General features: G+C 40.2%; 2 protein-coding genes across 2 annotated transcripts in view; one reads left to right on the top strand and one right to left on the bottom strand.

Moving 5' to 3' along the window:
* The window catches only part of LOC133462881 (fibroblast growth factor receptor-like 1), a 35616-nt gene extending 30957 nt beyond the window's left edge, over positions 1 to 4659 (top strand). The window contains exons 4-7 of the mRNA XM_061744363.1: positions 673 to 741; positions 1121 to 1405; positions 2691 to 3044; positions 3256 to 4659. Coding sequence (XP_061600347.1) covers positions 673 to 741; positions 1121 to 1405; positions 2691 to 3044; positions 3256 to 3692 — 1145 coding nt within the window. The 3' untranslated portion in view covers positions 3693 to 4659. The remainder of the gene's footprint in view (positions 1 to 672; positions 742 to 1120; positions 1406 to 2690; positions 3045 to 3255) is intronic.
* An 841-nt stretch (positions 4660 to 5500) lies between these two features.
* tacc3 (transforming, acidic coiled-coil containing protein 3) lies at positions 5501 to 14022 on the bottom strand. The gene is made up of 17 exons (XM_061743832.1): positions 13925 to 14022; positions 10114 to 10279; positions 9617 to 9744; positions 9473 to 9510; positions 8153 to 9398; positions 8008 to 8050; positions 7785 to 7920; positions 7519 to 7577; positions 7289 to 7419; positions 7105 to 7189; positions 6894 to 7019; positions 6586 to 6653; positions 6461 to 6504; positions 6205 to 6365; positions 5987 to 6093; positions 5787 to 5907; positions 5501 to 5703 (listed from the first exon to the last, which is right to left on the bottom strand). Exons 2-17 carry the CDS (start codon positions 10276 to 10278, stop codon positions 5638 to 5640), a joined length of 2724 nt encoding a protein of 907 aa, XP_061599816.1. The 5' UTR covers position 10279; positions 13925 to 14022; the 3' UTR covers positions 5501 to 5637.
* Positions 14023 to 15050: the final 1028 nt, after the last annotated feature.

The following is a 15050-nucleotide window of genomic DNA, read 5'->3' as shown; positions in this document are numbered from 1 at the left end:
AATTCAGCAGTATCACAGAAAACAACTGAAGAGTAGTCTCTCATCTATAATCATTTGCATAATGTCTCCGTCTGCACAGCTTGCCAGCTATTCGGGAGGAACCTGATCGGCTCTCTTAATTTATCACTCCTTAATTCGAAAAGTCGATATGCATCACAAACTGTCGCTTAGGTTTCAGTCATTATATTTTCCCTAAATCCTGTCTGAGCTTGGCTGCATGATGTCAGTCAATGACATAAACCCCACAGCTGTCTCCAGGATCCGGGCTTATGAAAACTGATCATGTTACTTCCAAAAGCTACAGAGTGTGACCTGAGCATGCAACTCTCACAGAGGAGCCTGTTGATATGTGCTGAATTTACTGAGAGAGAGAGGGAGTTAAAAACACTTCTCTGGGCTGCTGATGAGTAATAAATGATTTGATGTCAATGTTGTCAGAAACTGTCATATGAGAAAAGAAAAAAAAAGTAAAAAACTACAGCAAGCTCAAGGCCCCTGCCTTTTCATTGCAGTGTGGACTGTGCATTAGAGTTTCTTCTCTGATCCGAGTCTATTGTGATGTAATGGTTTGGATGTAGTAAACAACAATCACACTACTATTCCTCTAGACTGTGAAGTGTGCAGCTTTCTTTTGGCCACCTGTTGACGACTCATGTCCTGCTTTGTTAACAGATGACTCTGGTTCTGACAAAACCAGACCAGCTGGTGGAGCAGAGCCTGATCTGGGGAATGAAAAACTTGGTAAGAGCTCAAATAGCATTTACTCAATTATACTGTGGCAAATGAAAGGTCAAAATATGAGTGGTTTTCATGCTTTTAGCTTCATGTTAACAACCATCCTGCTGATGTGTTTTCCGGTTTCATTCAGCTGTTAGGTTCCTTTGTTCTATTAAGATATGAGTTATAAAATCAATTCTTCAGTTTATTGGATATTGGTTTAAATAAAAAAAAATTAAACTGCTTGACTCAAGTTCTAATGGTTTAAGATTTAATTTTGAAACCATCTAGAAATTAATAAAAAAAATGAATCTGATGATGTAAAACCTTACTTGAAAATGCTCATTGAACGCACTTTAACACAAATATAATCTCTGTGCCCTCTTTGTGTCTCCTTTCAAAGTGCGTCCTCGCTTCACACAACCCACAAAGATGAGGAAGAGGGTGATAGAGCGTCCCGTAGGTAGCTCGGTCCGGCTCAAATGCACAGCCAGCGGAAACCCTCGACCAGACATCACGTGGCTGAAGGACGACAGGCTGCTGACGGAGCAAGAGGTCGGCGAGGGTCGTCAGAAGAAGTGGACTCTGACTCTAAGGAATCTGATGCCAGAACACAGCGGCAGATACACCTGCAGGGTGTCCAATCGAGCAGGAGAAATTAACGCCACATACAAAGTCGAGGTCATACGTGAGTATCTCACACAGGCTAACCAAGTACCTGGATGTATTAGTACTTGCTGCTGACAACGGTTACATTAAACTAAGGCCCCGTTTACACGGAGCAAAAACGGAGGCGTTTTCATGCGTTTTGGCCGTTCGTTTACACGAAAACGGAGCTCAAAGCCCCCAAAAACGATCATTTCTGAAAACTCCGGCCAAAGTGGAGATTTTCAAAAACTCAGTTTTCACGTTTGCGTCTAAACAGAGGAAAACGGAGGAAAACGGAGATTTAAGCTTCAGAACGTCGCATATGCACCAGAAACTCACCAGCGTCATGTGTGCGACCTGTGTTTACAATTAGTTTGGCCACTGTCAATATTTTCTTGTATTTTACCCGTTTTATATTCTAAAGTCACACTTAAAAGTAACTCCGTCTTGGAAGTAAAGCCTGAATTATGGTCCCGCGTTAAATAGACGCAGAGCTTACGGCGTAGGGTACGTGGCAATGCGCGCCGTACGGTGTGCGTCGCCGCGTACCCTACGCCGTAGGCTCTGCGTTGGTGTAACGCGGAACCATAAATCAGCCTTAACTGGAAGTTACACGTGTCATTTGTTGATGTTTTTTCCAGGATTCAGATTGGCTGGCATGACCTTAACAGCGTTTTCATGCGGGTCCGTGTAAACGAGGATATTTTTGCAAACGTAGAGGGGAAAATATCCGTTTTTGTAAATACCCGGCTACGTGTAAACGTGGCCTAAGCTGCACTATTTCAGTGCTGTAATGTACAACTCCGCTGGAAATTTAAATATGCTAATCACATTAATTGTGTGTCTGAATCATACCAACGTAAAACTGTTGACTTAAAAAAAGAAAAATGAAGTCTTCTCTCTATTCTGTTCTCCTGAAGTCTGATTGCAATCAGCAGGTCTTGCAGCTTGGATGAATGTGATTCTGAAATGATGCACATGAGAAGCATTTTGAGGATGCAAACGCCTGAGCTTGTGCATTAGTGTTTTGGGGGGGGGGGCTGGTTAGCTTAAAGACCATCCACCCAATCTGGAGCTGATTATAGCCCAGCTGTCTGCCAGGCCTGCTGCCCCCCCTCCCCTCCCATGAGAAATGTGTTCTATACAACCAGGAGCAAAGAAAGAGAGGAAACCAATCACACATACTTCTTGCGTTACATGTGGTGTTCCTCTCTCTGTCAATTACAAGTTCTAAGCTTGAGGACAAAAAAGGAGGCGCCGTGTAAAAAGATGTCTTTTTTTTTCAGTCTAAGCAGTTTTTTTTTTTTCTTGTTTCATTTACACAGAGAGGACGAACTCCAAGCCTGTTCTGACGGGGACTCACCCGGTCAACACGACCGTGGACTACGGAGGCACCACGTCCTTCCAGTGCAAAGTGAGGAGTGACGTCAAGCCGGTCATTCAGTGGCTCAAACGTGTGGAGTCTAACGAGGAGAGCCGCTACAACTCCACCATTGAGGTGGGGGACCACAGATTTGTCGTGCTGCCCACGGGGGAGGTGTGGTCGAGGCCCGACGGCTCCTACCTCAACAAGCTGCTCATTACCCGCGCCAAGGAGGAGGACGCTGGCATGTACATCTGCTTAGGCGCCAACACCATGGGCTACAGCTTCCGCAGCGCCTTTCTCACTGTGCTGCCAGGTGAGGGCGGAGGAATGTCTGTTCACAGCGCGCAAAAAAATCAGCAGAAGATGGGAGGAAAAAGCATAAACGTTTTGCTGTCTTGTGTTATGTGTCAATCTCTTAAATTAAAAACAGCCTCAGGCCCTCAGTATCCACTTTGTTCAGGAAAACAAGAGATTTGGCAGTTTGTCTTTAATTTCTCTTCTTTTTGGCTCTTCTCATTTTTCAGATACAAAGCCTCCGATCGCAGCCACGTTCCCAGCAGCCTCCAGCTCCCTCCCCTGGCCTGTCATCATCGGCATCCCTGCTGGAATAGTGTTCATCTTTGGCACAGTGTTGCTGTGGTTCTGCCAGAGCAGAAAACACTGCCCTCCTCCCAGCGCTCCGAGCACACAGGGACTGCAGAGCTCTCATCGGCCGGCGTACCGAGAGCGGGAGAGGGCCTGCCCCGCTCCGTCGTCGAGCTCCTCCAGTCCAGAAAAAGACTGCATGGGCTCCTTGAACTATGAGGAGTACCTGGTGCAGCAGCAGCTCCTCCTTGGCCAGGGAGGACCAACGGCCCCGCCGAAAATCTACCCCAAAATCTTCACTGACATTCACACACACACTCACTCACATGTGGATGGCAAAGTACACCAGCACCAGCACATCCATTTTCAGTGTTAGCCTAAGAGCCAGACATTCCTCACAGCTGTGAGCTGTGGACTGGACAGCAGCTGCCAAGTGACACTCGCCTGGCATCACTCTTCCAGAACTGCTGGGAAAGCGTACATGTTTGACAAGACAGTGGCCAGTGTTTTATTACATTAAAACTTCCTTACTTGGTGCTTTTTTTTTATTTTTAAACCAGTCAAAAGCTCACACCACTAGAAATAAAAACCCCATCCATCCTTGTTGTGCACTTAATACAAAAAGGTCAAGAACATTTTTGAAGAGTGTGAGGTAAACTGCAGCTATCCAGACCAGTAGAAGTTTCAGCTATTCAGTGGCTGAACTTGCATTCGGTTCTCATGATCGGCTGTTGGAGCACCGAGGATTCTCTTTCTTGGTGAAGCAAATGAAAAAGGTACTCGAGATTTACAAAAGGGCTGGTTTTATTCTCCTACTCAGGTTGTCCTTGTGTTTGTTAAAGACGCATTATGCTGGGAATGCTGACCACTATCCTGTATGCAAGCCTTTTCCATCCCCAGTTAAAAGTGATATATGAAATAGATTGGGAACAGTTTGTTATGGTATGTGAAACCTTGCCAAAGACTGCAAGGGATGAGAAGATTGTGCTTCCATTTTACACGTCAAGTATATTCAGTAAGTTTAGACTTCATTGAGGTGGATTCCCATTACAAGTTTGTAGATTATTCAAATAAACCAGATGAGAATGAGTCTTTTCAGTCCACCACAGTTCATGAAGCTGTAGTCATATTTTATTTATTTTCCTAAAAAAAAAAAGAAAGAAAAAAGAAAAATCTAAGGTTTATTTTTTAAAGGCATTTTACATTTCTATATAATATTAAAGTATACTGTTGTATATTGTACATTTTGAGTACTTTGTCAACCAGTTTAATCTCATTTACTTCATGCCAATATGTAGGCATTTCATTATTTGTTATATTTGACAATCTTGTATGATGTATTCTGTTCAAGGTTTAAAAAGAAACCTTAAATTTTAAAAGTTTGATAGTTTGATTAAATTACTTAAACAACAGTCTCTCGTTGCTTAAACTGCATTGCTTTCTCATATTCCTTATAGAGTAGAATCTGCTCCTATTAAGGGATGTTGGGGAATCAGATCATTTCAGTGGCAGATACTCCATGTAATAAAAGTAGCGGGCTGCCACACAGGTGCATGGTCTTCCTTCACGCAGCCCGGAGTGTCCAAGGGTGACACAGAGGACAGCCTGCAGAGGACCACAGGTGACAGAGATGAAAGACTGAATAGATGCTGTCCAGTCTCCAGTCTCACGGTGGCTTTTCAGATGAGTGATGTCCCCTGCAAGACTACACCAAACGATGAGCATCTTTTTCCCCATTTTAGTGAATCGTCCCCCTTTCTCCACTTCTGTCCCCCTTAGTCTGCAGCACTCTCACATTCAGCTCCAGTCGAGGTAGGATTTCCTTTCACCATTTAGGAAGCGCATTGTCCTACTCTGGGAGTGATGTGACAGGACCCAGTGATTGCTCAGAAAAGAAGGGGAGCATTGTATCAGCCTCGCTCTTGTTTTGTTACAAGCATTGCTGCATGAAGATGAGCTTTGGCTCCAGACAGACGACAGGTAAGTGCACTTGACTGTGCATTTTAAACAGTCACTCCCCACAGAATAACTTGCAGGTTTTAAAACTGTCTTATCAACATAACCACAACTATTGCTTTTAATTCCAAATTCGGGAGCAAAAAGAAAAAAAAAGCAATACTGCCCTCTAGTGGTTCACAAATAGTATGAAGGAAAAGTTGAATTAAGTGAAGCACAAACTTTGGAATGGTTACAACTACTTTATTGGTAACTTTTTACAGTATTACAACATTGAAAAGGACAAACAACAGGATAGTCTCGACATCACCATTTAAAAAGTACAACGAAAAAAAAAGGAAGATTTACAGAATATACAAATGAGCTCATCCCTTCTGAACTTTCGATATAAGTTCATCACAGAGCTTAGTAAGCTCTTCTGCTTCCCTTTCCTAGTGAAAAAAACAAAACAAAAATTAGTCAACTACCCACATTTATAAAACTGCATAAAAGGTTAATGAATGTGCTTACTTACCTTCTGGTCCAGGCTCTTCTCCAGGGACTGAACTTTTAGTTGCTCCCTGCGCAACTGCGCTTGAAGTCCCGACACCTCGGCTTTGTATTTAGATCGCACCTCAGCAATTTCTCCATTTGCCCTGAAGATGAAAGACAGTCACTGCAAACTCCAAGAATTTACTCTTCTAAAACAAAGTCTGGTAAAAGCTTTCTTCTTACTGCCCAATTTTCTCCTCAGCGTGAGCTTTAAGGGTCTGGTAACGCTGTTCCTCCTTTTTGATCCTTGCCAGGTAGTCCTGTGCACAAGACTTCAGAGTCTCTTCATTCTGGTGCAAAAAAAAAAATAAAGAGGCGATGGAGGGGAATTTCATATTTAAATCTCCTTAGGATTCATAAAATGTCAAAACACAGCGGGACTGGTTTTCATGAGCACCAACCTTTTTGTAACCCTCTATAACATCTTTGTACTTCTCCAGTCTTTTAAAGAGCTCGGAAAAAGATCTTTCCATGGCGTTGAGGTCACTGGACACCTGCTCCTTCTCCAGCAACGCTGCATCTAGTTTTGACTGAGCATCTTCCCTCTCCTTTTCTTGATCACCTGACGAGTGCCAGATAAAATTCAACCAACTTCTTAAAAACCGAAAAGTGTTTCTTCATTTTCCCAATGAGCTAACATGTAGACGTATCACTTACTCATCATCTTGGCAATCATAAGCTCAAATTCAGCTATTATTTTCCTGTGAGGAGAAAACAAAGACATCAGATGTTTTGTAAAGCCAATTCACTTTTGAAAACTGACAGGAATTTTCACAGCTCACCTCATTTCTTGACCATCTTCGAGCTTCTTTTTATATTTGGCACTCCACTGTTCATCTTCAAGCTTTGCCTGTCAAAGAAAATTCACACTATTGTAAAGCAAACGCTTTTTTTCTTTTTTTTTTTAAAAGGGCCCTTTTAAAAAAAAAAAAAAAATCTACAATGAACTCTGAAAGTGCATTTTGGTCTACAGCAGACCACTCAAACAAATTATTTGCAGAACTAAATAAACCAACTTAAAAAAGGAAAACCCCGGGTTTAAAACCGCTTTTGTTAATTGTCAAATCACAAAACACTGGACAGGACATACCTCTGCCCGCACTCTGGTAATGGCAGCATCCATGTCTTTCTGACTGTACTTGAGAACTTCAATAATCGCCTCCTCTGCATTTCCAGACTGAGGGAAAGGAGGGACGAAGCTTTCAAGGATTGGAGTCTAGGAAGACAGGGGATGCAACAGTTAAAGATCTTAGCCAGCTTTAAGTGACACATTCAGCAAAGCTGCTTAATAAATAACTGACCGGTGCTGCAGTATCCCCCAGCAGTTGGAGATCATCCCTTTGTTGGACCATTTTCTCTTTTTCACCTGTTTGACAAGTTTCAAGGCTAAAAGAAAGAGACAAATTGATTTATTTTTTTTTAAATGACATCCAAAGCTGAACAGATTCAGTAGTGATCAGAGTAAATGACAAAAGAATACTTTACCGTGAGGCAAAGGCAGCAGGAGCAGTGACATGCATCAGAGCAGCTGGACCTGCAGACTTCTTTGGGCTCTCTCTCAGGAGGGGATCAAATTTTAAATACAAGGATTGCTTCCTCAATGCAGACTCTGCAAACTGATGTAAATAAACATTTAAAGTCATGCATAAGTCAAAACTTGTCATACTAATTACGAGGCATGAAAAAAAAAAAAAAAAAAAAAAAAAAAGACTTACACTGGTGCACCCAAACTGTTCAAGGTAGTCCATCTGCCCATCAAAGTCATTGGCCATGACTAGAAATAAAAATAAGTTTTTTTTTTTTTTAACTGAACAAAGCCTTTAGAAATTGAAGAATTAATTAAGATCTGTGGCTTCATAAAACCATGTGAGGTGGGGGGGAATTGGGATGCAAACAACTTTTCTGATTTTTTTTTTTTTTACACCTAGAATTAAAAAAAAGAAAAGGGAAAAAAGTAACAAACTGGCAAATATTTACTCACACATAGATCCAGGAACAAATTCATCTTTGAAGTCCGAAGTACCAGCCTGGGACAACTCAAAATGATTCTGCAGAAGCGGTTCCTTTTCATGGTGAAGTCCACCTTTGTGGTCAGAGGCAGGTCCTTTATCAGCAATCTGCCATTCCACAAGAGCACAGTACTCGCATGAGGAAACTAACAGGCTGCGGTAAGAGTTGTATCAAACCTGTATTATTGCTCTTACCACTTCAATGTTTGATCCAGCAGCTGGTAAATTCTCTCCAGCACTACAAAGTCAAAGATTAAAATTAGACCGAATATAATCCTTCTAGAAATGAACATTCCCCACTGTAAATAAAGACTTGATACTATGAAAAAGGATAACCTACCTCTCTGGCGATGCAGATTTCTTCTCCTCTGGAGTGCAAGTTTGTTCCAGATGGGCCTCTGTCACAGGGGTGGGTTTTTGGGTGCTCTTTGGAGAATTGTTCATGGCCATTTTGGTACCAAAGGGATTAAAGTTTGGATCATCAAATTTTTCAAAGTCAAAGGAGTAACCTTTGGGAGCTGGGGCATCATTTAAATCACCGGCATCATCAGGCTTTGCAGGAGCTTCTTTTGATGATTTCACCTCCGATGCAGGCTTTCGCTCTTTAGGTTTTACACCAGGTGGCCTTTTGCCAAATTTCTTGGGTGGTGGTTTTCGTTTGACCTCATTGTCATCACCAAAATTGAACTCGAGTTTGACTGGTCCTCCTTTGACCAGCGCGTCAGCTGGCTCGGGTGTAGCTGCCGGAGGATCGGGTGTAGCTGTAGCTGCTGGAGGATCGGGTGTAACTGCTGGAGGATCGGCTTTAGCTGCCGGAGGATCGGGTGTAGCTGCTGGAGGATCGGGTGTAGCTGCTGGAGGATCGGGTGTAGCTGCTGGAGGATCGGGTGTAGCTGCTGGAGGATCGGGTGTAGCTGCTGGAGGATCGGGTGCATTAGCAGAATTTGGGGCCACAACAGCAACGGGCTTCACTTCAAGCTGGACTGGCAGCTCCTGGATCACTTCAGGAGCATCAACAAAATGTGCAGGCTTATTTTTTTCTGGATCACTGTTTGATACCAGTTTCCCAACAGGTGAATTTGGAATTTTAGAGCCCCCAATCTGGAACGGATTGATTTCATCAAGGTTGTCAAAATCAAAATTATAAGAGCCCTGAACTGGAAGGGGAGCATCCTCTACAAAGCTGCCAGATGCTTTGCATTGATCTGCATTTACAGACATATTAGGAGCCCGTTGTTCATCAGGTGTAGCTGTGAGTGAATCTTGTCCGAGTGCTGGGACGTTCATCACCGTGACCACACTGCTGTTTGTGGAGCTGATGTTGGCCGACATGTCAGCCAGAGAGTTCTCTACAGATGGGTTGAATGGAAGTGTGTCATCTAGTGTCGGCTCCTCCAGGATACTCCTCGGTGGTGTGCGTTGAGACTCATTATCTGTAGGAGGCTGATTAACAGCAGGCTTTGCAGGACTAAGGTCCATTTTGTTAGACCCCTGAAATGGATTGATGGCATCAAGGTTGTCAAAATCCAACTGGTAACCACCTTTGCTTTGTATTGGCATATCGTCATCAGGATAAGATGATGGCTCTGTGGAAATACAGAGGGTTTGGGTTATTTTTTCTACCATATGAACTAAAACTAAACCATGTGAGATAAGATACCTTGTTTGGACTGTTCAGGGAGCCCCCGTGGCGAAGTACTGCAAAACAAATAGGGTTTGTTACATACATGCAGGAGTTACTTTGCTTTTTTTAATACATTTTTTTGATTTGGAGACTTATTCGACTGTGATGCCTGTAATTTACCTTGATTTATCCAAATTTAAGGACTCCATCGCTTTAGCACACTCATCCACACTCAACATCTTGACGGACTTGCTGGGAGACAGAATCCTTTTAGTCAAAGGGTCTCTTCTTGGAGTCTGAAAACAAACCTAAACAGAAACAGTTTAGTCAGTAAATATGCTAAATGTGAGTTGGATGCTTTCTTTTCTTCCAAGAGATGAAAAGGAAAGAAAAGAAATGTAAAGGCCCAGACCTTTCAATATTTTGACAACATTTATGTTGTCAAAGTCTTAAGATGTAATAAAAGGTTACCTAGAAAACCTGCAATGTTTCAGGGTATGCCATCTATCAACAAACATATTGGCGTTAGTTCTGTCTAATTATAGTCTTCTCACTTTCTTCACGGTAGTCATTTATTCGCAGTATGCCGTCAACTCAGGTGTGATTAGAGAAATATAAGAGACAAATTATCAATCTATAAAACCAAAATTAGCAAAAAAAAAAAAAAAAAAATCTACCTTGATTGCCTTCTGTACAGTCTTGCTGGGAAGATTCTCCGTCTGACGTAGGATGGACGGCCTCCCAGTTGGCTGATCCAGGTCAAAAATATCTTGACTTAAACTGTTGTGTTTTCCTCCTGGGATGACCCCACAATTCTCATCATTCACACTGACCAAACTCATCCTGCAAGAACAAAGCAACAAGCTGTAAAATAACATGGCTGGGAAAGACCAACTGCAGGCTCAAAAGGGACGTCATGCTGAAAGCTGCACCCGGTTGATAAGCCACTTCTAGTCGAGGGTGTAGAAAAAAAGTCTTGTCACTGGAGAAAAATGATACAAGTTTTGCACCAGAAGCAGTGCGGATGAACACACCAGGGCTATGATGTGATGGCTGATTTTATCCCACTGAAATGTTATATGCTTTGCTCAAAAAAAGATTGAGAATCACACAACAGGAAATTACTGCTAAACCTTTGTCCGTACAGTTGGTTGAAAATAAATTTGCTTCTCAATAGTAAGTGGAAACTAAAATATGAATTTGATATTACATGCAGAATATCATTGTATAAGATTACTATGCATGTTCCACTAGATTAAGTATTTTCTCTTTTGTTTTTTGCTGTACATGTTGATTATTGTGAAATCTACAGACTATTACATTCAGTAGTAGGATGACCCTTCCTAAATGCATTACTGAGCACCATAGGAAATCCTTCCTGTCTATGACCATCAAACTGGATCACTCCTCAGTTTGACAATCAGATGATGAGGTGCAGACTTAACTTTAAACAACTCTGCAATAACTTTTATAAAAGGGAACACTATTGTATACCCACAGTTGTATAGCGAGAAGATTACTGTATACATCCTTAGTTTTATATTGTTTTTATTTATTCTTGAACCTTTTTCTTTAATACTCTCTGCAGCAGTGCAACTGTACAAAAAACTATTTACCCTCGGGCAGAGGTGTCAAGTAACGAAGTGCAAATACTTTGTTACCTTACTTAAGTAGAAATTTTGGTTATCTATACTTCACTGGAGTACCGTAATTATTTTTCAGACGACTTTTTATTTTTACTCCTTACATTTTCACGCAATTATCTGTACTTTTTACTCCTTGCATTTTAAAAACAGCATCGTTACTCTATTTCATTTCGGCCTTTAAAAAAAAAAAAACTATCCAGTTAAATTGCACCATCCGGATAGAGTGAATTTGGTTGTGGCACAGATGTTCTTGTCCAGTTTTGTTCTTACATCCGTTGCCCTCAAGATTCCTGCAACTAAACTTGGCTGTACATTCCAATTAGGGCTGCACGATTAATCGTTAAAAGCAAATCGCGATCTCGATTCATGCTTGAACGCGATCTCATTTCCAAATGACGACTATTTAAAAAAAAATATATATATTTTTTTTTTTTTTAAGATGGCTGCATAAAAAAAGGACTAGGCCTATGTTCTAGGTTGTTGTAATCCTGTCATGGTCAACTATCATGTTGTCATGTTTGTTATATTTTGTAAATGATTGTGGATTACATTTGGAGAAACATCTACCTTTCTCATCACCTGACACATATTGCACATAAATATTGTTAAAATTGTTATTGTTAAAATAATTTAAAGACAAGAGAGATGTTTATTGTTTTTATGTTCAATGTCAGCTGTTACAGCAAAAAGCAGCCAGAGGAATAATTTGTTGCCTCGGAACTACAGGATCTGTTACAAGTCCCCTTTCTGAAAGGGTGTTCAACTCAGGGAGGAACAAATATTGTTAAATTGTTATTATTGTTTAAATTATTTAAAGACAAGAGAGATGTTTATTGTTTTTATGTTCAATGTCAGCTGTTACAGCAAAAAGCAGCCAGAGGAATAATTTGTTGCCTCGGAACTACAGGATCTGTTACAAGTCCCCTTTCTGAAAGGGTGTTCAACTCAGGGAGGAACAAATATTGTTAAATTGTTATTATTGTTTAAATTATTTAAAGACAAGAGAGATGTTTATTGTTTTTATGTTCAATGTCAGCTGTTACAAAGTTGATGCCAGTCTTTTATCAGGCACCATCATATTTTTTGTAACCTTTACCTTTTGTATCGGCAGCTTCTTAATAGCAGCAAAAGGCAATGGGGGGTTCATCCCAGCCAGAGGAATAATTTGTCGCCTCAGAACTACAGGATCTGTTACAAGTCCCCTTTCTGAAAGGGTGTTCAACTCAGGGAGGAACAAATATTGTTAAATTGTTATTATTGTTTAAATTATTTAAAGACAAGAGAGATGTTTATTGTTTTTATGTTCAATGTCAGCTGTTACAGCAAAAAGCAGCCAGAGGAATAATTTGTTGCCTCGGAACTACAGGATCTGTTACAAGTCCCCTTTCTGAAAGGGTGTTCAACTCAGGGAGGAACAAATATTGTTAAATTGTTATTATTGTTTAAATTATTTAAAGACAAGAGAGATGTTTATTGTTTTTATGTTCAATGTCAGCTGTTACAAAGTTGATGCCAGTCTTTTATCAGGCACCATCATATTTTTTGTAACCTTTACCTTTTGTATCGGCAGCTTCTTAATAGCAGCAAAAGGCAATGGGGGGTTCATCCCAGCCAGAGGAATAATTTGTCGCCTCAGAACTACAGGATCTGTTACAAGTCCCCTTTCTGAAAGGGTGTTCAACTCAGGGAGGAACAAATATTGTTCAAAATTGTTATTATTGTTTAAATTATTCAAAGGTTTGTGTAAAGAAGACAAGAGATGTTTATTGTTATTATATTTTTGTTCAGCTGTTGCAAAGTTAAAGTAATAAGTGCAATAAATTTTATATTGGAAAAAAATCGTGAGAGAATCGTGATCTCAATTCTAAGCAAAAAAAATCGTGATTCTCATTTTGTCCAGAATCGTGCAGCCCTAATTCCAATAAAAGTTAGGATAATATATTTGCATTATAATAAGATGCATTCATTTCCAATGGCTTTTTCCCCCCTTACATTACTTTTACACTTTAAGTAGTTTTGAAACCAGTACTTTTATACTTTTACTTGAGTAAAAAACTTGAGTTGATACTTCAACAGGAGTATTTTTAAACTCTAGTATCTATACTTCTACCTGAGTAATGAATGTGAATACCTTTGACACCTCTGCCCTCGTTGATCAATAAAGTATGATGAGTCTGATTAAAAAGGAGCAGCAGTGGCACATTTTGACCACGAGGAGGCGCTGACTACTTCAATTTCTAATGTTTAAGCCAAACTAGCGACACAGAGGAGCCACAAACTCTGAAAAACTAAACATTTGCTGTTATTGTTTATGTAATTAATGAAGTGTGTTGCCGGAGAAAAATAAATATAAGCGTGGAGAAAAGCTTTAAATGACGCAAGGCTGAATAAGAAAGTAGATATTGTTTATCTGACCCACCCTAAGCGAATACTACCGTGATTACGGCTAATACCAGTCTAATATTGAACAACTTCGATCATTTTGATGGTTACTTTTCCAGGTTATGTAAACAGCAGCTTCGCCTAACTTTTTATCATAAACTGCAAACTTGAGCTTCAATAAAACACGCATTTAACAGACATCCACTGATGCAAATAGTCAAAAAAACATTTAAAGATATCAGTAATAGCGCCTTTTAAGTGATATATTTCATATTCTGTCATAGACAACACTTTTGTGCAATTGTACACCTAAATGAGACATTTGTTAGCAAGATGACGCTAAAGTTAACGCAGGTGGAAGAGTTTGTACTTTGGATAACTTTTAAATAAAGATATCCAAGAACAATTGAACAAAACAACGCGGTAATATAATAAGGGCAGCTTGTGTTTTATCACCTACCTCAAAATGCCAGTTATAACGTCTTTCGAGAAAGCATTCGAATGTGCACTCTTTAAGCAGTAACTGGTGTGCAGAAACAACCGACAGCCTCGCAGCCGTTTGGATTTAAAAGTCTAAAAAACAACCAATGAAAACGCTGGAAATGTTCGAATGAAAAAAACACTTCCTGATTAAGCAGCCAATCACATTCAAGAGCGGATATGACGTAATCGAGTACCACACTAAAATTGTGTTTTTTTTATTGTTTCATTAGTTACAATCTGATTCATTAGTCACAAGCCAACCGTCCCTTGAAAAAGGGAATCCTCTCGTATTTATAAACTAAAGTCCGCGTCCCGAGCTGAAAGGGGACGCACTTTGTCCTGTATTACTGTGAGAGTCAAAAAATAGTCACAAAATACCAATGGAAAAATGGCATTGAGCTGTGGAGTTCATAAGTTATTTTTTTCTGTTTTACTACAGCTGTAGCCTACAGTCATGGCCTTTGAGGCACAAATATGTTTACAAGTTTTCTACAAACTTTCTGTTTGCACTTTTGTTATTGCACTAATAATGTGCACCATTACAGAATGGATGTTCTGCTTTCTTTCTATTGTTTTATATTAATTTATACAATTTTAAGTTAAGCAGGACAGGTTACTGAGAAACATACTTATTTGGGTCATTCTTCCAAACCGGTACATTTCCTGTCCCACTGATGTTTATAAGTGTATTTTATCAAATCTTTCACCAAAATCTATGTTTAACATCTCTCTTTATGCACAAAGATGTCCCCTTTAATACAGTATAAAACATTTATTCAGTTAATTCTGTTATTTTGTATTAAAGCTGGATAATAATTTGTTTTCCATGTGTTCGTGGCATTCAAAAATATGCATCTAATTCAATTCAGGTTCGAGTCAAACAGTTATAAAATCGTTTCACTCACAAAAAAAGGGGCTTAAAAAATTCACCACGCCAGGAAGGGTAGAGGCAATCGGGTTGGCTGACCCTGCCGATGAGGTGTCTCTTATTTATTTTTCAGGGAGTTGGCAACTCTAGTTACAATCTATCTGTGTATCTGAAGGTCTGAACCTGAAGGTCTTCTAGGCTCTGCTCGTTTTGCTGTTTTGCTGTCATTCAACTT

The sequence above is a fragment of the Cololabis saira genome, chromosome 16 (genome assembly GCF_033807715.1).
Source record: "Cololabis saira isolate AMF1-May2022 chromosome 16, fColSai1.1, whole genome shotgun sequence".
Classification (NCBI taxonomy): domain Eukaryota; kingdom Metazoa; phylum Chordata; class Actinopteri; order Beloniformes; family Belonidae; genus Cololabis; species Cololabis saira.
Note: the sequence above shows the minus strand (reverse complement) of the source record. Positions and strands in the feature narration are given on the sequence as shown.

Bases quoted from the DNA above. Each gene is read 5' to 3' on its own strand.
- tacc3 (XM_061743832.1), bottom strand. From the start codon at position 10,278: ATGAGTTTGGTCAGTGTGAATGATGAGAATTGTGGGGTCATCCCAGGA. The intron at 8,051-8,152 runs GTAGGTTATCCT...TTGACTTTGTAG, and splicing joins AAATCTGCATCGCCAGAGAG to TGCTGGAGAGAATTTACCAG. The intron at 7,190-7,288 runs GTAAAGTATTCT...TCTTTCTTTTAG, and splicing joins CCTGCTGCCTTTGCCTCACG to CCTTGAAACTTGTCAAACAG.